General features: G+C 41.8%; 1 protein-coding gene across 2 annotated transcripts in view; it reads right to left on the reverse strand.

Moving 5' to 3' along the window:
• LOC135558743 (catenin delta-2-like) overlaps positions 1-25,116 on the reverse strand; it is a 142,946-nt gene that overhangs the window by 58,562 nt on the left and 59,268 nt on the right. For both annotated transcript variants that reach the window (XM_064992829.1, XM_064992830.1), the window contains 3 exons: positions 22,509-22,621; positions 2,200-2,234; positions 1,226-1,342 (listed from right to left, as the gene is read on the reverse strand). In XM_064992829.1, the coding sequence (XP_064848901.1) occupies positions 1,226-1,342; positions 2,200-2,234; positions 22,509-22,621 (265 nt within the window). The remainder of the gene's footprint in view (positions 1-1,225; positions 1,343-2,199; positions 2,235-22,508; positions 22,622-25,116) is intronic.

The raw sequence follows: 25,116 nt of genomic DNA on the forward strand, positions 1-25,116 counted from the left end.
TGTATGTATGAAAATGACCACGGAAATGTTTCTGCGACCACTTCGGGCTGTTAAATTATTGGGTATTTCCTAAATACATAATCATGTCAATGGTAGTGAATCTTTGCGAGAGGATTTCAGGAAGGAAAGTGAATATTGCAGGAGCTTTCATACAAGAGTTCATTTGTGGTGTGTGTGGTAGAGTCAAGTAGTCTAGCAGACCAGAGGAATATCCCTGGGGTGGTGATCACTCTGGGTGCCTGAAATATACAGGGAGGGGATCCTTTATTCATCTAGTCTACGACCTGCATTCTGTATCAAAACATTTCAATATTTCATCAAGATGCTATTTTTAGCCTCACTACTCGAGAGGGGAGTAAGATGGGTGTGCTGTGCACATATGTGTGCAAACACAGTCTATGAGATGTGCACATGCACGTACGTACACACACAAACGTGCCAATACACACACACTGGGCATAAACTAGTGTTATCTGAAAATGTTCTCCCTTCCTAGCCCCAAAACTCCCTGCACTTTTCAACAGATTGAATATGAACGCAATTTATTTTGCGGTGGCTGATTTGAAAGCGTGTTCCTCGTACACGTGTTCTCTGTTATGCCCGAAGGAAGCCGCTGACACCGCGACGAGACATCATTTTCATATCAAACCCTTGACATATACTGAATCTATCCTGACAGATAACTCTCTCAGTGGCTCTTAGTGGAAAGATGAAGATCATTGCTTGGATCAAATGAAGTGAGGGCATTTGGGTTCAAAAGAGAAAGGAAAACAACTGTTTCGAATGCAGAAGGCAGGGGTGATAAGAGACAAACACCTGCGGTATATAGTTCCTGATTGAAACAGTCATTGATATCACTCTGGGCTCTACAAAAGAGAGACCTATCACCTAGCATTTCTGTATCTAGGCGATTCCGTACAGATAATTCTTGACATTTTTCTTGACATTTATTTTGAATATTGATAAGCATAATCAGTTCTAAACATGTCTAAGTTTAAAAAAAAAGTGTTGCAGTCAACTTAGCTTTCATTTGGCACATGTCAAGCTATTTGTCTATTTCTAGAGAATTTGAAAATATCTTAACTATAGTAAGGATACTATGTAATTCAATTAAATCAAATCACTTTATTCACAATGTTTCTGCTGCTTTAAAAAGGTACTAAACAATATACCTAAGAGTAAGTAAAAAAAAAAAGAAAGAATCTGCACTGCATAAGGTCCTTACTGTCGCCTGCAGAGAATTCCTGGGAGTCAAGTATCCCAGATTCCTGGAGTGACCTAATGCAGGAGTCCACCAGCTCCAAGCCGGTCGTCAGTTCTTCCTCAATGTCCTTCTGTCCATCTGTGGAGACACAGAAATGAATAGAGAAGCAGGATTAGTGTTCAGTTACCTTAAAAAGAGGCAAGAGTTTACTACAGACACACTCTGACGGCCAGGTGGTAGTGACCATGCTGGATAAGCAAAAAGCTCTTGACTAAACACTGAAATGTGTCTCTGCCGTGCCGTACCTTCTCCTTGACTATCTGTTTGTCCTTACCTACAGTAACTGACATACTTGTCCTCTGTCTAGTGTCATCAGTACGGCAAACAGTGCCAAGGGGTTAAAGCCTTACACAAGAGGTTTAAGATCAGGATTAATCTCTCATCTAAGGCTGAGGCTACTGGCAGCAGACACTTAGTCCTCTACCCTATTAGAGTCATGATGATGATTACTGGTGTTTTAACTCGGGGATAATTCTGTTTGTGCAACATTTTTATAATCTCATCCAAAACATCAGTGGAACTTCCCCAGAGTCGGTGACTAAGGAGAAGCAGGAGCAGCAGAATTCTGAACATGACTTGCAGTCAGTCATAAATCATTGACCACCGCCGCTTCAATGATCAAATCCTAGACTACCTGTATTTGATACTTTAGAAGACAAAGGTGTGTTCTGTCGTTCATACTTTGCTCTAAGCCCATCAATATAGTCTCAACTAGATGTGCAAATTTTTACACCGGACTGACAAGACAGAACAGCACAAAGCTGTGTCTATCTGACAAATGATGACAGCTGCCCACACCTAGGAGCTAGGCATGGTCCACGCCACTCTACTCACAAGATACACCTATCATTTCAAAGTATGCAAGTCAACTGAGGTTGTCGCGTGCTCTGTGACATAACACAGCACTACATGCATGGGATGTAAAATGTACCTACCTTGGTTATTCCAGCGAAACTTCTCATCCGCTGAACTGAAAGAAAGAAGGAAACAGAGCATGGTTAGAATAGAAAAACAGCAAACCATCTTCCTCTGCCGTAGCATCTTAATAGAACATTTTCATTTAAAAAAAAAATCTCCATGAATTCAGTACACATCCACATGAACTCACATTAACTGTAATATATGTGTACATCGCAATGAGAATTCCCTGTTAGAGACTGAGGGAGGATAAGGTTTGGGTGAGATGCCGCTACAGTAACACTTGGCTCTGTCCCCAGTCTGTATGTCCGTGTGGCATCACTAGGTTACAGTGCCGTAGAGCAGAGATTACTGGGAGTGGGGCTGACTGTAGGGATCCCTTCCTCCTTTAGAATGGTCAACATGGTGTATTCTGTCAGAGTAGCCCAGCCAGCCAGTGCAGCACTAAGTGTGAACGGGTTCTCCCTCCAGGGGGGAGGGGAGTGGGGTACACAACAGGTGGTCTTGGGAGGAGAAGCTTTCAAAGCCGCCACTGCCCCCCTCTCTCCTCTCCCCCATTGCCGACCACCCCTTCCTATTCCTCTTTTCCCCACAGAGGCGCCACCCACCCCTCCCCCGACACACCGTAGAAAAAAATCATCCCGGCACTTCATCACAAGGTACTGTGTGCCTTTACTGCCCCTCTTCCCATGGGCCATGGGATGGGTGACACATATAAACAATGTAGCCATGAAAACACCACCTACAGGAGCAAGGCAAGGTCACGCAAGACAAAATTAACACATAACAATGAAATGCAACTCACTGCTGTTTATGGAGACCTTCAGTATTGGCTGTAATGATTCTGCCAGCATTTTGAGGTTACAGACAGGGGTGTTTCATTTTATGTAGGCTACATTTCTAATTCTACATGAGTGGATGCCTTATCTGATTTGTAAAATGGCTCCACACTGAGAAATCAACTGGCTTCCCTCTTATCAGAGCAGAGATGTAGCACTCACTTCTGTCATCATGAAGTGCTTAGAGAGGTTAGTTAAGGATGATATCACCTCCACCTTACCCGACACCCTAGACCCACTTCAATTTACTTACCGCCCCAACAGAGCCACAGATGATGCAATCGCCATCGCACTGCCCTATCCCATCTGGACAAGAGGAATACCTACAGTGGGGAGAACAAGTATTTGATACACTGCTGATTTTGCAGGTTTTCCTACTTACAAAGCATGTAGAGGTCTGTCATTTTTATCATAGGTACACTTCAACTGTGAGAGATGGAATCTAAAACAAAAATCCAGAAAATCACATTGTATGATTTTTAAGTAATTAAATAGCATTTTATTGCATGATATAAGTATTTGATACATCAGAAAAGCAGAACTTAATATTTGGTACAGAAACCTTTGTTTGCAATTATAGAGATCATACGTTTCCTGTAGTTCATGACCAGGTTTGCACACACTGCAGCAGGGATTTTGGTCCACTCCTCCATACAGACCATCTCCAGATCCTTCAGGTTTCGGGGCTGTCGCTGGGCAATACGGACTTTCAGCTCCCTCCAAAGATTTTCTATTGGGTTTAGGTCTGGAGACTGGCGAGGCCACTCCAGGACCTTGAGATGCTTCGTACGGAGCCACTCCTTAGTTGCCCTGGCTGTGTGTTTCGGGTCGTTGTCATGCTGGAAGACCCAGCCACAACCCATCTTCAATGCTCTTACTGAGGGAATGAGGTTGTTGGCCAAGATCTCGCGATACATGGCCCCATCCATTCTTGGGGTTGAACTCATCCTTCTTCTTCCTCCAAACACAGCAAGTGGAGTTTAGACCAAAAAGCTCTATTTTTGTCTCATCAGACCACATGACCTTCTCCCATTCCTCCTCTGGATCATCCAGATGGTCATTGGCAAACATCAGACAGGCCTGAATATGCACTGGCTTGAGCAGGGGGACCTTGCGTGTGCTGCAGGATTTTAATCCATGACGGCGTAGTGTGTTACTAATGGTTATCTTTGAGATTGTGGTCCCAGCTCTCTTCAGGTCATTGACCAGGTCCTGCCGTATAGTTCTGGGCTGATCCCTCACCTTCCTCATGATCATTGATGCCCCACGAGGTGAGATCTTGCACGGAGCCCCAGACCGTGGGTGATTGACAGTCATCTTGAATATCTTCCATTTTCTAAAAATTGCTGCTTGCCTATCGTCCTGTAGCCCATCCCAGCCTTGTGCAGGTCTACAATTTAACCCCGATGTCCTTACAGAGCTCTCTGGTCTTGGCCATTGTGGAGAGGTTGGAGTCTGTTTGAGTGAGTGTGTGGTCAGGTGTATTTTATACAGGTAAAGAGTTCAAACAGGTGCAGTTAGTACAGGTAATGAATGGAGAACAGGAGGGCTTCTTAAAGAAAAACGAACAGGTCTGTGAGAGCCGGAATTCTTACTGGTTGGTAGGTGATCAAATACTTATGTCATGCAATAAAATGCAAATGAATTACTTAAAAATCATACAATGTGAATTTCTGGATTCCGTCTCTCGCAGTTGAAGTGTACCTATGATAAAAATGACAGACCTCTACATGCTTTGTAAGTAGGAAAACCTGCAAAATCGGCAGTGCATCAAATACTTGTTCTCCCCACTGTATGTAAGAATGCTGTTCAATGACTATAGCTCAGCATTCAACACCATAGTACCCTCCAAGCTCATCATTAAGCTAGGGGGCCCTGGGTCTGAACCTTGCCCTGTGCAACTAGGTCCTAGACTTCCTGTAGGGCTGTCCTCAGGTGAAGGTAGGAAACAACACCTAAACTTCGCTGATCCTCAACACAGGGGCCCCACAAGGGTGCGTGCTCAGCCACATCCCGTACTCACTGTTCACCCATGACTGCGTGGCCACGCACTTCTCCCACTCAATCATCAAGTTTGCAGACGACACAACAGTAGTACGCCTGATTACAAAACGGTGACGAGACAGCCTACAGGGAGGATGTAAGGGCCCTGGTTGAGTGGTGCCAGGAAGATAACCTCTTCCTCAATGTTGGAAAAACAAAGGAGCTGATTGTGACCTTCAGGAAACAGCAGAGGGAGCACGCCCCTATCCACACTGTCGAGACCACAGTGTGGAGAAGGTGGAAAGCTTCAAGTTCTTCGGCGTGCACATCAATGACAATCTGAAGGCACAACAGCACCTCTTCAACCTCAGGAGGCTGAAGACATTCGGCTTGGCCCCTAAGACCCTCACAAACTTTTACAGATGCACAATTGAAAGCATCCTGTCGGGCTGTATCGACGCCTGGTACGGCAACTGCACCGCCTGCAACCGCAGGGCTCTCCAGACGGTGGTGCGGTCTGCCCAACTCATCACCGAGGGCAAACTGCCTGCTCTCCAGGACATATACAGCACACGATGTCACAGGAAGGTCAAAAAGATCATCAAGGACATCAACCAACCGAGCCACGGCCTCCTAATATTTATATATTTCTTAATTCCATTCTTTTGCTTTTAGATTTGTGTGTATGGTTGTGAATTGTTAGATTCTACTGCACTGCTGGAGCTAGGAACACAAGCATTTCACTAAATCCGCAATAACATCTGTAAAATATGTGAATGTAACCAATAACATTTGATTTGATTTGATATGCACAGAGTGCTTCTTCAGCAACCAGCAAGCGTCGAGACCCCTAGAAGGTGTAGTTCTTCCTGATGTCGTATTACCTCTAGGTGTTGATGCAGTCAGCCCAGACAGCAGGGGTTCAAACTGTAGAACCCAGTTCCTACATTTGTATATAAAAATTGATTTTAGCAAACAAAACTATGCTACATTTTATCTCTGGGACCCACAGGATGACAAATCAGAGCAAGATTACTGCATGTAAATACATTATTTACCTTCAGAGGAGAACGTATCAAACCAGTTGCCATGATAAAAGTTTTTTGTTGTTGTGCATTCTCGTCAAACAATAGCATGGTATTTTTGAAAATTTCACAGTGCAGTTAGATTAACAAGAATTTCAATTTTCTGCCCATATAAGACATGTCTATGTCCTGGAAATGTTCTTGTTACTTACAACGTCATAATAATCACATTAGCCCACGTTAGCTCAACTGTCCCGAAGAGGGGGAGTACACCGATCCCGTAGAGGTTAAGGAGGAAACTGACACCTTTGCAGACAGAATTTAGTATGTTTTATGTATGAGCCGGTCTGTGGGGGAAACGAGTGTATTACTGTCTGAATACATTAAAGTAGGACGTAAGATGACAAACAACATAAAAGGAATAATAGTGCCACCCTGCGGCCGGTTGGGCTTCCAGCCAGCAGACTTAATCATTTACATAGGCCAGTATGTTGATGTAGTCGCTAAACCCGGGCCGTCATATGGAGCAGGTTGGCATTTATTGGGATGGCTGATAATATGCTTAAAGGTAATGATTAAAATATTCCACCCTGAAACCATATAATTGCATGAAATTTATTAGAATCATAAAACTATAATCTGATGATTTGTGTAGTTTTAGTCAGAATTAGAACAAGGACCATTTGTTCCTTTTTAGTGTGTAAGCAGGGTGCAAATGTGAAACAAATGATAAGAGGAGCTATCGACAGACAAGTTGTACTACTGTGTTCCTTACAGAACATTCTGTCTACACGCGTGGAGGGGAGAAACCTTTAGGCTTGCTGAAAATTATGAAACATGTTGCAGATTAAAGAAACAATGTATCTGTGTAGTGGAAAAACACTGACTGTCTGAGCAAGGCGTAGCTTAAGATTTGAACTTGTTTGTGTGTGTTATAAAGACTGTGTTTACATTTTTGATTTTAGAACGTTCTCGTACATTAACTGTACTAACCTTTTGCATAAGCTAAGTCTTTGCCTAATTATTATTAAACCCATGGTCTTACAAACCTCAGGGATTGGTCAAAGCTATTGACTGTTAGTTATTATCATTGTGATTGAAAATTCTCCTGACAATGACTCATGTACAGGAGGCAGCTCTGCAGGGTAGTCACTAACTAGCACAGCCACAAAATCTGATTTTAAACCTAACCGTAACACTAACCACACTACTAACCTTATGCCTAATCCTAACCTTAAATTAAGACCAAAAAGCACATTTTTGTTTTCATGCATAGATAGACAATTTTGACTTTGCCACTGGCCCATCTAGTGGAAATTGCTCAGCTCTGCCTCCAGAACAAGATTCCTCCCAATAAATGTCAACCTGCTCATATATGGACTATTATGTCAGATAACCACACTGGGATCGATGGGAGATTATCTCTGATCTGGAGCACACAAACAAAAATCATAATAACTATGGATTCACTGGAAATGGGAGCTTGAGATGGGTATCGAGCTCTGCTGCTCCGTCCCTTAATCAATGTGAGAATATCAGAGCGATGGCCAGCTCGGCGCTAGCTGCCTCAGAGCTCAGACGCCACTGTTATCACCAGGCTAAATGGTCATTCACTGGCCCTTTGGCCAAGTAGAAGCTGCTATATCATCCCATTGATTTCTCCTCTGCAGAGTGTGAGAGGATTCATATTGTGAGGCTGTCTGTGTTTACATTGGGGTGACGAATTGCCAGAGAACACAAATGCCATATGTTAATAGGGGCTCTGCATCGGCGCGAGTGCTCATTCATCACCCGCACTTTATTGAACTATACACACACACACAGAACCACACCGAAACAGGGCAGGGGAGGAAGAGAGGAGAGCGACAGTGTTTTGGGCTTGAGTGGCCTTTCACAGAGACACTCTGCTTGTCTGAAAGGATGGATGATAATAATCAGTACCTCCCATCTCACTCCTGTGTTTGCCACAATAGTTTCCCACAAATGTTGGAACTTCATGTTGGTTACCATGGCATACCTGCAGGCCTACATCTCAGTCTGCAAGCTCTAAAACTACTAGGCTATAGAGAGACATGACTCGACAGAAATAGAAACTGTAACAACCCACTTTCATCCCCGATATGTTGCATCTAACATTCTTTATTCCACAATCTTTCTTAGCTCTGCGTGAAAACTGCAGGTTAAAGCCTACCTTTAAATAGCTAATTGAACTTTAGCTCTGAACTGTTTCTCATATTGATTTACTACTACACAATCAATCCAGTCTGGCTGGATAATTAACTATAAAAGAGAGCGTAATTGATAGTGTGATTAACTGGTGCTGCAGCTGCAGGTCACTGTCTATATTCTAACAGTATCTCACTGTTAATCACACTACTTTTATGGAGATGTGCTGGATATTGAGAGAATCAAGGGCCCGGTTACATTCCCATGATGAGATCGTTAATATCAACCATTACATACATTTTACAACCCTCTCTCATATAATTATGTTGGTGGTAATTAAGAAAATATACATACTGTAAATAAGCTATTATTATAGTATCAAAGTGTAGAGCAAAGTGTGTGTGTGTGTGTGAATTGGAATGTTAGTGTTGAGAGAAGCACTGTAAACTGAGGACAGGAAGAGGAAGGTTGAGTTCAGTGTTAGAGCAGTTAAAGATAGAATTGTAACGAATGGCTTGTAAATCTGGAGGAGGCTATGCAGCGTGGCAGCAGGACAGTCAAACAGTCTCCTGTTTCAACATCCCTGCACTGTAGGCCCAGGTATTTGACTTTTATTTGAACAGGGAGTCACCATTGAGACAAAGGTCTGTTTTGCAAGGAACCGCCAATGGAGCCCTGCTACTGCACTCCTCTACTCCAAATAGCCTGCTTTCTCTACAACTCCCTCCCGCCCCCTCATTGAATATACAGTACAGTGAAGGAACGTTGAACAACATTTCCCCAGTACAAACCCTCTCTCCCACAACATGCATGTGGAGGAATGCATTGCATTCACATCATGCATGGCATGAGAGCTCATCCAAAGCTTTCCTTTTTTCTGTGCAAATACTGTACAGATGAAAGCATCAATATTTCAATGTGCCTCGTGTGACATTTGGATACCGCAACATACACTCCTCCAACGCAGATCTTGATCAATCATTCATTCAAATGGGTCTGAGGAAGGAGTAGTATTCCCATTTCCAACCCCTGCTGCCTTATGATGTGTGAGAGGCTGTGACAGTGTAGAGAATATGCACGGAGCAATCCATTGTTCTCTACAGATGAATGTGAAAGGAGAAACCAGAGGAGACCAGAAGGGATCACGGCCTGAGCAGGCCAAACACTGCTAGGGTTCACAGTGGCAGGCCTACACAGAGGCCAGAGGAGGACGCCCTAATATGCAATAGAGGAGCTGCTCACTGACTGGAGAGTGGAGAGATGACAAATCTAGTAGAAAGTAGACCCCACTCTATTCTATAAAAAGGCATAGCACCTGTCTGACGACCTTGTTAGACAGTAGGATAGAGTGGGAGACTACTTTGTCATAGTAACATCTAATGGTGGCAGTGGGCATGGAGTTCAACATGATGTGATTAGATATAAATAGCAGAGTAGCTAAACACCTATTGTGTTTAACTAAATTGTTAGGATATCTATTTCTGCAGGTTGGCCGCCCCTCTCATTTGAACAGAGAGTATGTTGCCAACAGTGAGAGTGAGACTAAAAGAGGGTTTTTAAGATACTTGAGAGAGGGGTATGGTTTTACCTCATCACTTACATCCTTCCCACTCAGTGTAGTATCCACTCAGTGAGCGCTGCGCTGCACTGGTGGTGTCAGTGGTAGGATGAGAGGGATTCCATGAGATGGTACAAATGAGTACATCCCAAAGGCAGTCATTCACTAAAAGAGCTGAGACACCCCCAGAATCCATTACAAGAGAGAGAGAGAGAGAGAGAGAGAGAGAGAGAGAGAGAGAGAGAGAGAGAGAGAGAGAGAGAGAGAGAGAAAGAAGAGAGAAAGAAGAGAGAGAGAGAGAGAAGAGAGAGAGAGAGAAGAGAGAGAGAGAAAGATGAGAGAGAGAAGAGAGAGAAACAGAGAATGGCTTAGCCACAGTGAATAAAGCCAGAGATAGTGGATAGAAATCCGGTCATTTTATCTGGTCAATAAACACATTTGGAATCCAATTATAATGTGTTTCTTTTTTTCCCTCATCTTGGATAATATATTTTATCAGGACTGGGCACAATGGGGACTTTATCCCTAGTGTACACTAGTGCATTGAAATAATAGATTGAAAAACACTAGAGTGAGAAGCTGGGGTCTGTGACTGTGAGAAGAGGTAAACAGCCCTGATGGAAATGAATTCTCCCTTATTTAAATCCCAGGAGAAACAGATCAACTGGGGGAAGTCTGCTGAGTCAAGAAAGTGGGAAGCTTCCTTATGGTGAAGGTTCGCCAGGCAGTTCCTGTGAGGAAGGAAGGAAAGAAAGAAGCCAGGCATGTCCTTGGATCGCCATGGTGACTCTTAATTACTTGTTACCTGCGCAAGATAGAACACTCTTACTACATCCCAAATAGCACCCTATTCCCTAAGTAATGCACTACTTTTGACAGGGTAGTACACTATATAAGGAACAATGTGCCATTTAGGATGTAAACACTCTCTCCGAATAGGTGCTCAATGCTGTATTTCAACACAATCTGGAACCAACAAAACAGTCTTTCCCACAGGCTTCGGATATAGGTAGTTTTAAATAAAACGTCAAAATACGTTCGATTTGACTGCTGGGGGGACAAGGAGACCCCAACTCCGCTAAAACAATTGACAACTACGTGCCGTTTTCAAGGGTTTGCTAAATAAATGTTATAACTATTTTGTTTTAATATCATCACCGTTTGAGGTTAGTCAGAACTACACATTACCGATTATTCCACATTTAACTCATTATAGTTATACAGCAAGTAACTGCATGGTTTTCTTGATAAGTAAACATCAACTGATCATGTCATTTCAAATACGTGAAGGTAGCCTATCCATTTGGCATGTGACGAGCTAAGCAAACAACATGATTTAGCTTACTTCATCAGAGATTAGGCTTTTGGAAAGAGCTTGACATCGGTAAATCCTCGTCCTGGTAAAATTGTCAGCCAGACTACTGTCATCACCACTATAGATGGCAAGAAAATCAAACAATATTGTTATATAGTCATCTAGTTTATCCCTTGAAAGTTTGCATTAGGACTACCTACCGCTATGTTTTGCCAAGTTTCTACCGGTTGCTTGGAAAGTAAACATTATCAGCTAACAGTACAACGGCAAATGTGCCCTTCTCCTGCTTGACAGGCAGAGCCCACAAAAGATGTGAAATGAACCTAAACCATTCATACTTGTCAGGTATAGTTCCCTTTTATTTCACTCAAATATCCAATTAATGGTGGCCAATATTGAGAGATATCGTGAGGCTACCCTACCTATCTGAAATGACATGATCAACTGATGTTTACGGATCATCAAAAGCATGCATTTACTTGCTGCATAACTGTTGATAGAGCTAAATGTGCACAATTGTTTTGCATGGAATAATCGAAAATGTGTAGGTCTGACTGCACTTCAAGGTGACGATATTACAACTAAATGGTTGTAATGTATTTAACAATCCCTTGAAAACAGCAGTTGTCAGTGGTTTTAGCGGAGCTGTGGGTCTCCTTGTCGAAGGAACTCCACTCGACCACGCCCATAAATGGGGAAAACAAACATTCTTTCCCATATTGATCCCCAATGGAACGTCTTCATAAATATTTTTTTAATCATACAGAAATAACTAAACATGTCGAAAAGCTGTGTTGTTCAATGTACATGTAGCCAGATCAGAAATCCGTCATGCGGTTCTCAAATCTCCCACGGGCCTGGGAGAAAAGCCCTGTGGCTTCAGGCTATTCGGTGTGGGAAATGTGGGGATGCAGTGTCCAAGTAGGCTACACGTAGCTACGTGTGTGGGAAACATTTCTTCCCAGGTAAGACATTCCGTTTGTAACTCCACTCACTACTTAGCTGTACGGTCTGTTTCTTTGGTCTTGGCTAGCTTAATGTTCTGGTCGGTAACTAGCTAGCACTCAAGTGGCTGCTAGCATCGTCATGAAAAGGGGCATGAGGTAAGCCCTACAATTGTTTCTAAGTAGTAAGAACGCTAGGAAGCAGGCAATGTTGCAAAGTACTCTTTAGACATGTACTTTTCTTAAATGTCGTTGTTTTGTAATTCACTAAAACAAGCAGACAAGAAAATTGTGTTTGAAAAATGTGAGCCAATGGGGTAACCTAGGCAACCACAGGTTGTTTTCTAATACTGACTGGGTCTATAATAGGTTTTATGAAGCTCGTAGTCCAGGATTTACCATGTTGATGGTAACAACCTAGATGCTTTAGTAACCTCGGCCATGGCTCAAAAACACGCATGTCTATCTTAGGCATTAGACGTTTTTGGATATAGCATATTGGTTTGCAAAACCTAAGCTTCCTCTGTGGAAGTTTGACTATTTTCTTTCTTCTCCACACTCACTAAAATTGGATTTCTGCAATTGGTCTCCCTTAATTAGTTTGAATAAGTCACATTTCCCTTTGTTAGGGACCTATCTGGGTTCCTGCTGTTTGATTTCACTGTCAGGTTGAGGAGGTTTCTATTATCCAAATGTTAGCACTGAAGACACCTACTGTAACTGTCAGCATGCCCAGGTCCCTCTGGCCAATTAGTTTTGAGACCTGAGAACTCTGCCTATGTGTCTATATTACATACACCAGGCACCACCATTTATAATTCTCAATGATTATGCTGATTAGAGGCCCTGTATGACATACTAGGAGGTCTGACCAAATTGTCTCTGGTGAACCTTTTTAAATTGGAGAAATTGAATTCATATACTGCCAAATTGGACCCACTTTGTTATAATGGTCCAAAAAGAAATGAGACTGAATCAGACGAGAGGGAGCCATGTTGGTTCTCACCATGAGATTAGCTCTGTTGCAGGCTCATCCTACTGAGTCACCACCCTTCCACTTGGCTGGCTCTGGGTGTGATAGAGACAGACCACTGGTACCCGGGCAGAGAGGAACAGTTTCTGGCAGACACACAGATGGAGGCTAAGCTGTGAAATGGTTTTGAACTGGAGCTCTTTGCTTCATTAAGAGATCTTTGCCATATTCGTTATCAGTTGTGATGAGCGCAGGCCAAGCTATATTATTGAGTGGCAGATATCCAGAGATATATTTAGGATGGCTCAGTGAGAGAATCAGATCCAAGATGGCAGTGTCTCGACCACACTTTCCATTCTAATTCAGTGCACCCAAACAACAACAAAAAAACATATCAAATTTGCAGTTTCAAATGTGAAATAGCTGATTTCACATTAATTTAAATTTCACGTGTAACCATATTTTCACATGTATTAAATTTAGAGTTCACATGTAAACACCATCTTTCCACATGTGAGATTTTTTTTAAATCACCTCGTGAATTACAGTTTCACATGTGAAATGTGAGGTTTTACATTATTAATAACTTTCACGTGATAATCTCCCTTTCATGTGGAATTGTAAATTCATATGGGAAAAACAATCACTCAATCCAACACCTTCTCTTTCTGTCTTATGTTTGTCAGATTCAGCTGGCCTGTCAAACTGACTGTTCTAGTCTCAGGGTTAAGTGTAATGTTCCGCTGGAAGCTGGATCTAGAGTATTTCAGTCGGTAAGGCCAGGCTCAAGTCTACAGAGTTAAGACAGATTTATTAAGCCAGAGCCTTGACCATCAGCTTGGAAGCTTTTATCACTGCTTAGGCGCAACGGATTGGCCGGCGAATCATTGTGCCCTGTCTTCCTATACTGTACAGGGAAGGCAGTTAGTATGAGTCATTCAGTTGCCCAGACACCCTTAATAAGCTTAATATTCTTTACAATCAGACAGGGTCTGTCTGAGGCACTCCAGGGTACACAGCAGACGGGGGAGGGAAGAGAGGGAGCAAGGAGGGAGGTTTAAAAGGCTTATTACACCAGGCGTCCATTCCATTGCCTTCAAGTGCAAGAAGTCTTTAACCTTGTCACTTGTTTAGATCAATAAGGAAGACCTTACGGATGGTACCGGATGCTGTCATTTAGAATGCAGGTGACGGCTTTGTTAGGAGAATAAACAGAGTCAATGGATGGAGAGAGAATAGGGAAGTTCGAGAGAGAGAAAGTGACAGAAAGAGAGATATTGAGGTAGTAGGGGGTGAGTAGCATCCATTGTCGAGACTATTCCCTTATAATGTAATGTGGAAATATGAGGATATGAAGTGAAATTTATCACAGTGTGATTGTTGACACAGTGCAGTCCTTTGATGTAATGTCATGTGAACTTTTTTTCTTCATGTTTGAATGAAAATATAATGCAGTCCATTCACTTGAACTGTATTCACAATTCAAAGCCATTGCCTTTTGGATGCCCTTTAATAAAATCGAGCAATGTTTCATCAGAGCAGAAAGATGCCAGTACATTGTGAGCATGGCATTTAGAAGACCCATAATACAATTTCATTTGATGCTATTTAACAGGAGGGGGGACCTTCAAATGTCCTTACATATACTTTTAAATGTAAGACAATACAACAGCCCAGTATTTCATACAGGATTTTGAATATACCAATATACCAAGTGCACAATCAATCTGCAATCTGATGCAGAACAATAGATATATTGTGGCAATATAACTTGCCTTTTCTTACTGTTATGTAGATTCTGAAACTGCTGTTAAACATGCTGCATTTCATGATCTCAATCCCAGTTTAAAAAAAATATGTATCAAACCGTGTCAGTTATCGAAATTCCAACATGATGACATTGAAAGCAACAAAGAGCACAATACCACACATGCACCATAATGTCTCTCACCCTTTCCTCAGTGGTATAGTCTCAAATGGCACCCTATTCCCTATAGTGCACTACCATAGGCCTCTGGTCCAAAGTAGTGCACTATAAAGTGAATATGGTGCCATTTGCATTTCATACTACAGTATTTGCTAAAGCCACAGGAGACTAGGAGAGACTAAGCTGGCAGCTTCCGCTTAATACGCCCTCGCTGTGCCCAACAAACAGCGTTTAGGAGGTAGACAAACCCACACCCTGGGAAGTGGCTCGCTCTGGCCTGAATGGAGCACAGAACCACCTGGGCTCTGCCTACAGGAGCCCCTGTTAGACTATTAGATAAGCAGGCTGCAGCCCTATCAACAAGGATTCAGACTGCCAAAACAATGACTACTTGAAGATCAGAACAAATATAGCCACGGCAATAAACTAGACCAAACTTAGCCCCAGGGAACAGTCTAACCATGTCTAATTTCTGCTGAGGCAAATTACGGGGGAAAATAGGTGTGTGTGTGTGTGTGTTTGTGTGTGTGTGTGTGTGTGTGACAGAATGGCAGAGCTGTTTTTCAAAAAGTATCTCAGGAATTGTCTATTTTACTCATTGAAGTGGATGCGATGCAAAATATGTAGGACACGTGATTAAATGTAGCACTCTAGGGCTGGAACCTCACAATATTATCACGATACTTAGGTGCCGATACGATATGTATTGAGATTTGATGTTCCAAGGATATTGCTTACTATTGGGGCATTGGTTAGAGCATTAGACTAGTAACCGAAAGGTTGCAAGATCGAATCCCCGAGCTGACAAGGTAAAAAAATGTCGTTCTGACCCTGAAATGTCGTTCTGCCCCCTAACCCACTGTTCCTAGGCTGTCATTGAAAATAAGAATTTGTTCTTAATTGACTTGCCTAGTTAAATAAAGGTAAACAAACATTAAAAAAACAAATGTCAGCTGCAGAGAGGAGAGCATGCGAAAACAAGTTTTTCATCAGTCAAGGTGAAAAAAGTGCTGAAAACATGTTGGCTCACTATTTAAAAAGAAGATGGAGAACAAGCTATAGGATTAAAAAGACCAGAGGTTTGGCTCAGGTAGAGCCGATAAGTGCTAGCTAACGCTACCTACAGTAGCATAAAATATATATATATATATATATATATACCGTATATACAGTGCATTCAGAAAGTATTCAGACCGGTTTACTTTTTCCACATTTTGTTACGTTACAGCCTTATTCTAAAATGTATTAAATTGTTTTCCCCCCTCAATCTATACACAATACCCCATAATGACAAAGCAAAAGCAGGTTTTTAGAATATAATTAAAAAAATAAATTTTATATATATATATATATATATATATATAACATTTACATAAGTATTCAGACCCTTTACTCAGTACTTTGTTGAATCACCTTTGAAAGCGATCACAGCCTAGAATCTTCTTGTGTATGACGCTACAAGCTTGGCACACCTGTATTTGGGGAGTTTCTTCTCTGCAGATCCTCTCAAGCTCTGTTAGGTTGGATGGGGAGCGTCACTGTACAACTATTTTCAGGATTCTCCAGAGATGTTTAATCGGGTTTAAGTCCAGGCTCTGGCTGGGTCACTTGTCCCAAAGTCACTCCTGCATTGTCTTGGCTTTGTGCTTAGTCATTGTCCTGTTAGACTGGGGCAAATGTTCTCCTTCCGAGGTCCTGAGCGCTCTGAAGAAGGTTTTCATTAAGGATCTCTCTGTACTTTGCTCTGTTCATCTTTCCCTCGATCCTGACTAGTCTCCGTGCCGCTGAAAAATCTCAACTGCACGATGCTGCCACCACCATGCTTCACCGTAGGGATGGTGCCAGGTTTCCTCCAGACGTGACGCTTGGCATTCAGTCCAAAGAGTTCAATCTTGGTTTCATCAGACCAGAGAATCTTATTTCTCATGGTCTGAGAGTCCTTTAGGTGCCTTTTGGCAAACTCCAACCAGGCTTTCTCGTGCCTTTTACTGAGGAGTGGCTTCCGTCTGTCCACTCTACCATAAAGGCCTGATTGGTAGAGTGCTGCAGAGATGGTTGTCCGTCTGGAATGTTCTTCCATCTCCACAGAGAAACCTTGAAGCTCTGCCAGAGTGACTCTCGGGTTCTTGGTCACCTCCCTTCTCCCCCGATTGCTCAGTTTGGCCGAGTGGCCAGCTCTAGGAAGAGTCTTGGTGGTTCCAAACTTCTTCCATTTAAGAATGATGGAGTCCACTGTGTTCTTGGGGAACTTCATTGCTGAAGAAATGTTTTGGTACCCTTCCACAGATCTGTGCCTCGACACAATCCTGTCTCGGAGCTCTACAGACAATTCCTTCGAGCTCATGGCTTGGTTTTTGCCCTTGACATGCACTGTCAACTGTGGGACCTTATATAGACTGGTGTGTGCCTTTCCAAATCATGTCCAATCAATTGAATGTACCACAGGTGGACTCCAATCAAGTTGTAGAAACATGTCAAGGATGATCAATGGAAACAGGATGCACTTCAGCTCAATTTCGAGTCTCATAGCAAAAGGTCTGAATACCTATGTGAGTAAGGTATCTGTTTTTTTAATACATTTGCATACATTTCTAAAAACCTGTTTTCACTTTGTCATTATGGGGCATTGTGTGTAAATTGAGGACTTTTTTTATTTAATCCATTTTAGAATAAGGCTGTAACATAACAAAACGGGAAAGGATCTGAATACTTTCCGAATGCACTGTATATATTTTTACTAATTAATACTTAGTCAAATATAGATCTAATAACTGTATCGATGGTCCCCTCCCATCACTATAGCAATCACTACAGGCAATTGTTTCACTGTGCTTTCAGGTTCAGTGACAGAGTTCCTCTGGCATTTAGATTTTTTTTCAATTACAAAAAAACTCGGATTCATAAATGTTGAATAAGAAACCAATCATCAGATCACATGCATGATTGGTCGCTCACAGACACCACCCCAGGTCCTGTAAAACAAAAGACACAGATATTGACCAGTAGAATCCAATATTGGATTCTCTATTTGCTAACCCATATGGTCTGGTCTGGTGTGGCGTAGTCTTCTATGAGTAACTGATCAGTGGGATGAGATCTCCTGTCTGTCAGAGGAGAGAACGGCTCCTCCATTATTGGCCTAATCATCACCCCCACCCTGACCTTCACTGTGACATTCAGTTACCCCAGGGGCACCACACTCAGGTTCAGATAGCGGCGGAGGAGGAGCAGGGAATGTCCTTCCAGCTTCATACAACACTGAGTAAGCAAGAAAATACATTTCCATCCTATGCCTTTCACATCAAACCTTTCTGCCCTCAACTATCCATTTCAAAGACTTGAAAACAAATTGTCTTAAAAGAAAGGTTGCTCAATATATATTCCACAACTAACAACTTTGATTATATTCCATCTAAACAGTATGCAAAAGTTTATAAAATATGAACTTCTTCTATTTTTGCAATTTGAATTACACTAATCAAAAACTCATACCAATATATTGCGGCTTTGACGTCAATAAAGCAACATTCTGCTGGTGGCTTCGGTGATGGAGGTGAATCGGGTAAGTAGGTAGTAAAATGCCCAAAGTGTTTTGTCATGTTCTGTTGCTAGTAGATGATAGCCAACTATCTAAGTTCACCGGGCCATGCAAAACAAACTGTCCAACTCGGATCAAGCATGGTGTTTGGGGGTGAAATAAGCTAGCTAGCAAGCAAGCTAGAAAAAAACTCCTGCAACCATGCACGTTTGCAGAAATTAATGGTCAAATACCAATAGGATTAATGTCATTGTTTATTTCAAGGTATGTCTTTGTTTTTGCTTAATTTTGGCCAATAACTTGCAGGATATCATGGTAGCCAATGTTTGTTAACCATACCTGGATTTACTGTTACTGCTGCTAGTAACGTTAGCACTCAGGTTAGCATGTGCCTAGCTATGGCTACCATCAGCCAACAACACAGTTTTAGCTTGTTTGGTTATAGATGTTCAATGTCTACTACAATGGTAAAGGTTTATCATGATTTTGTTTAACAATACAAGAAATGCTGAACTGGTAATAAGTGATGTGTTTCAAGACTGCTAGTGGTTAGATACAGTGCATTCGAAAAGTATTCAGACCCCTTGATTTTTTCCCACATTTTGTTATTCTTATTCTAAAATTGACTAAATGGGTACACCCCCCCCCCCCCCCCTCAATCTGCACACAATAGCCCATAATTACAAAGCAAAAACTGGTTTTCAGAAACGTTTGCAAATGTTTTAAAAATAAAAAACTGAAATACAATGGTTGTGGGTGAACATGGAGTACAGGAGGGGACTAAGCACACACCCCTGAGGGGCCCTTGTGTTGAGAATCAGCGTGGCAGATGTGTTGTTGCCTACCCTTACCCGTCCAGGATCCATTTGCAGAGGGAGGTGTTTATTCCCAGGGTGATGAGCTTTGTGGGCATTATGGTGTTGAACATTGAGCTGTAGTCAATGAACAGTATTCTCACATATGTGTTCCTTTTGTCCAGGTGGAAAGGGCAGTGTGGAGTGCAATTGAGTCATCTGTGGATCTGTTGGGGCGGTGTGCAAATTGGAATGGGTCTAGGATTTCCAGGATGATGGTGTTTATGTGAGCCATGACCAGCCTTTCAAGATACTTCCTGCTTTCGTTTTTTTTTTTTTGCTTGTAAGATGGAATCAGGAGGACAGAATTATGATCAGATTTGCCTAATGGAGGTCGAGGGAGAGCTTTGAACGCCTCTCTGTGTGTGGAGTAAATAAAGGTGGTCAAGAGTTTTTAAAAAAATATATTTTTTATTTTTTCTTCCCTCTCGTTACACATGTGACATGCTGGTAGAAATTAGATCAAACTGATTTAAGTTTGCCTGCATTAAAGTCCCCGGCCACTAGGAGCACCACTTCTGGATGAGCAAGTTCTTATTTGATTATGGTCCTATACAGCTCATTGAGTGCGATCTTAGTGCCAGTATCGGTTTGTGGTGGTAAATAGACAGCTACAAAAAATACAGATAAAAGCTTCCTTGGTAGACGGTGTGGTCTACAGCTTATAATGAGCTACTCTAACTCACAGGGGGTAATACCTTGAGACTTTCATAACATTAGACATCACGCACCAGCTGTTATTGATAAGTAGATACACATCACCACCCCTCGTCTTACCAGAGGTAGCTGTTCTTTCTTGCCGATGCACGGAATACCCAGCCAACTGTATATTAGCCATGTCATCGTTCAGCCACGAATCTGTGAAACATACGATATTACAGTTTTTACTGTCCCGTTGGTAGGATAGTCTCGAACTGAGCTCATCCAGTTTATTCTCCAGTTATTGCACGTTGGCCAATGGAACGGATGGTAGAGGCGGGTTACCCACACGCTGACGAATTCTCAGAAGGCACCCGGATCTGCGCCCCCTGTATCTCCGTCTTTTCTTAATGCGAATCATGGGGATTTGGGCCTGGCCGGGAGTAACAGTATATCCTTGGTGTCAGACTCATTAAGAAAAAATCTTTGTCCAGTATGAGGTGGTAAATTGCTGTTCTGATATCCAGAAGCTCTTTTCGGTCATAAGAGACGGTAGCAGAAACATTGTGTACAAAATAAGTTACAAACGATGCGAAAAAACAAAATAGCACAATTGGTTTGGAGTCAGCCATCCCCTCCGGTGCTATTCTAGTTCTTCTCTTGACGTTACTTTTCTGAATGCTTTTCTGACATGACTTCGGTCAAATATAAAATATATACATTTCTCCCAAAATACAAATATGAAGTGATATGTCGTATTGGGACTTTTACTTGGAAGGATGAAACCAATCAGAATGTTTAACAGCAACCTAATTATGTAATGTTCCCTTTAAAAGTCTAAGAGGAGGATGAGCTGTCATGATGTAATCTTGACACGGACCCTTTAAAAACTTCCCCCTTTCAAATAGGTCTTGTTTCAAGGTCAGTATTTCAGTCAACCAATATTTCAGTCAACTGTAATCAATGCCTGCCTGGGAAACTAGGGGTTAAGGAATCTGATGTTTTTGGAAGTCTTGATTAAAGATTATCTGTGGGTAGGAGCTAGCCTATAATGGATTGACTGCAGGTGGAAAACAGTGATAAAAGTGATGTGTCTGGACCAAGCATCATGGGGAAAAAAGGAAATAGGCCCACTGCACACTCAAGCAAAGACGCAAACACACTGGCTCCTCAGTAAATGGACACTAACCACACATTGAGACAAATTAGGGTCCTGCTTTGACAGAATACAATGTCATGTGCCTTACTCAACCCAAGTTGGTCAACTAACAATGTGAATCCTAAGAATCTCACTGAGAAGTTTTCAGTTCCAGCAACAGCAAGAAGTTTGGTGTAATAATACTGTGGATGAGAATCTGTTTCTTTGGCTCTGCAGGTGGATGATCCTCCTAGTTTGAGTTAACCAATAAGGTAACATATGCCACCCCAGACATTTGACCTGACGTATTAAGGGGGGAGTAGGCGAGTCATTAGCAACTCTTAAGGTCTTTCAACCCCAGAACACACTGACGTCACTATTACTAGTTTGGGGATAAGTGTTGCTATGGAAATGCTGGGTTACTACAATGGTGAATCAACATGTTTGCTAAGAAGTGGTCCATTTAATGTTATGACAGGGTTTTACCATAAACCGGAGCAGTTAAACGTTTTTGATTGGGAATACTTTGGTATAATCAGCCTAAATGGTTCATAGTGACCCCACAAAGATGAGTCTCCACCAGGAAAATGTTACACAATACACACGCACACAGCACGATTGTTACTGAACATGCAATCAAGTTAGAGCATTCCATTGGTTGTCTGATTAGACAGACTTTCATAAATCCCACACAACATTTTCCGCTGCAGATTCTATTCAAAAGGATTCCACGGCGAGAGAGACAGAGTTTAGTGCTTAAGAGGTCAAATGGTTAATTGAAAATCAGAACAAGCTTCTAGCTCATTGTTTGTCTGTAAATTGAATTGAGAATTACAATAAAAGGATGACTAATTAGTTTGTGGATGAAATCCCTTCTGGGTTAAAGTATGTATACAAAAGAGACACAGAATATTCTGTTGTGTTGGCCCCTTGATGCCATACTAGGCTATTATTGCTATTATGTGCCAGACAGCCAGGCGTGTTTCTTAATGTGTCTGTTCTGTTTTGAGATTGGAAAGATGTGATATTGGGGGATGTAGGGGTAAAACAACATGAACGTGTTTTCTTTTCTCCAACATGAACAGCACTACAACCACAACCTGGCTGTTAATTCTATATCTCCACCCAGGTTTTCAGCAACCTTGCTGACTGACCCCCATATTGTTCTAAGGACTGTCTGTCTCTGATGGAAAAGCTACAAAATAGTTTTTTCATCCCACTGAGCACACCTAATGAAAGAGACAGGTAGGGGGTCTGGGAGGTAGCACCACTCCACTGAACACACCTGATGAAAACAGGTAGGGGAGGGGCTGGGGAGGATGGGGAAACAGGATGTCATCACAGAGGAGTAAAAGAAAGCAGAGAGAGAGAGAGAGAGAGAGGAAGGGAGGGAAAGAGAGCATGTGGCGCCACTCTACTGAACACACCTGATGCTACTCATGCTGCCGGTCTCAGATCCTAGCTTGCATCGCTCCAGTTGGGTGGCGACAATCTGCCGTTCAGCTTCCAGCTCTCGAGTCAGCCGTTCAAATTGCAGCTCCTGTCGAAAGACATGAAAAAGTGATTGTCAGTAAGCATACCTATATTGTGCTACATAAGATCTAGCTTACTGTATGTATTCATGCAATTATGCTTAAGAAGATTGACAATTCAAATGTTTTGAAACAACATCCAGTGAGTATAAGTCTAAATCATATACAGTGGGGTCTGAAATTATTGACACCCTTGAGGAAGATGAGCTAAAATTACTGTATAGCATAAATAATTCAAATATTTAGCTATATTGTTTGTTTAAAAAAATGATATTATTTTATATTAATACAATTGCTCAGAGAAAGAGATTTTGTTGAACAAGACACCCTTGAGGAAGATGAGCTAAAATTACTGTATAGCATAAATAATTCAAATATTTAGCTATATTGTTTGTTTAAAAAAATGATATTATTTTATATTAATACAATTGCTCAGAGAAAGAGATTTTGTTGAACAGTAATGTACTTTTTTTCTCTAAAAGATAGGGGTCAAAATAATAATTGCCACCTGTGTTTTCAATACCTTGTGAGGATTACGGCACTGAGCCTTTCTCTAAAATGTTTTATGAGATTGGAGAACACATTAGGAGGATCTTAGACCATTCCTCCATACAAAATCTTTGCAGATCCTTGATATTCTTTGTCTGCGCTTATAGACTGTCCTATTCAATTCAAACTACAGGTTTTCAATAGGTTTCGAATCCAGAGACTGAGATGGCCATGGCAAAATATAGATTTTGTGGCCAATGACCCATTTCTTTGTGGATTTTGATGTGTGCTTGGGGTTATTGTCTTGCTGTAAGATCCACTTACAACCGAGTTTCAGGCTCCAGGCAGAGGTAACCAGGTTTTTGGCTAAAATGTCCTGGTACTGGGTAAAGTTTGTGATGCCATTGACCTTAACAAGGGCCCCAGGACCAGTGGAAACAAAATAGCCCCATAACATTAGATTCACCACCATATTTTACAGAAGGTATGGAGTTATTTTCTGCTTATGCATTCTCATTTTGACACCAAACTCACCACCGGTGTTTCATGCCATCTGACCAAAGCACCGGTTCCAATCCAAGTGTCAATGCCGTTTAGCAAACTCCAGACGTTCACATTTGCAATGACCATCTCAGTCTCCGGACTTGAAACCCATTGAAAACCTGTGGTTTGAATTGAACAGGGCAGTCCATAAGCTCAGACAAAGGATATCAAGGATCTGGAAAGATTATGTATGGAGGAATGATCTAAGATCCCTCCCAATGTGTTCCACAATCTCATAAAACATTTTAGAAAAAGGCTCAGTGCTGTTATCCTCACAGGGTGAGGTAGTGAAAACAGAGGTGTCAATAATTTTGACACTACCTTTTTTTAGAGAGAAAAAAAAGTATTGCTTCTTAAACAACCATCTCTTTCTTTGAGCAATTATATTAAAATAATATAATTTCCCAGTTATTTGGAGCATAACTCAAATACTGAGCTATATTTTATCTAGTTTATTCAGTCATTTTTGCTCATCTTTATCAAGGCTGTCAATCATTTCAGACCCCACTGTATATTCACATTTGGAGATCAACAACACTCATAGAAAAAAGGTGCTCTTTAGAACCAAAAATGGTTCTTCAGCTGTCCCCATAAGAGGACCCTTTGAAGAACCCTTTTTTGGTTCCATGTAGAACCCTTTTCCTCTGACACCGCATGGTGGCAGATGAAAGCCCCCCAAAATTGTCAGAGACTTCAGTCACCCAAGTCATAGACTTTTCTCTGCTACCGCACGGCAAGCGGTACCGGAGCGCCAAGTCTAGGACCAAAAGGCTCCTTAACAGCTTCTACCCCCAAGCCATTAGACTGCTGAAAAATAATCAAATCGCCACCAGACTATTTACATTGACACACCCCCTCCATTTGTTTTGTACACTGCTGCTACTTGCTGTTTATTATCTATGCATAGTCACTTCACCCCTACCTACATGTACAAATTACCTTGACTAACCTGTACCCATGCACATTGACTCGGTACCGGTACTCCTTGTGTATAGCCTTGTTATTGCTATTTTATTGTGTACATTTTTGATTATATTTTACTTTATATTTATCAAATAAACTTTCTTTAACTATTCTTGAACTGCACTGTTGGTGAAGGGCTTGTAAGTAAGCATTTCACGGTAAGATCTACACTTGTTGTATTCAGCGCATGTGACAAAGTTTGATTTGATTTGAAAAGGGTTCTACCTGGAACAAAAAGGGTTCTCCAATTGGGACAGCCACAGAAACCTTTTGGAACCTTTTTTTCCAAGAGTGTAATAATTTGTGTTGATGTCAATGGTAGATTAGGCAGACACTCTTATATAAAATGACTTCCAGTAGTGAGTTCAAATTTTTTCATACTGGTCCCCCTTGGGAACCATACCCAAAACCCTACCGTTGCAAGCACCATGCTCTACCAACTGAGCCACACTGGACCATGAGCTACATGGGACCAAACTACAGTTGCCAAACAAAATCACACCACTGC

This window comes from Oncorhynchus masou, chromosome 17 (assembly GCF_036934945.1).
Source record: "Oncorhynchus masou masou isolate Uvic2021 chromosome 17, UVic_Omas_1.1, whole genome shotgun sequence".
NCBI lineage: Eukaryota > Metazoa > Chordata > Actinopteri > Salmoniformes > Salmonidae > Oncorhynchus > Oncorhynchus masou.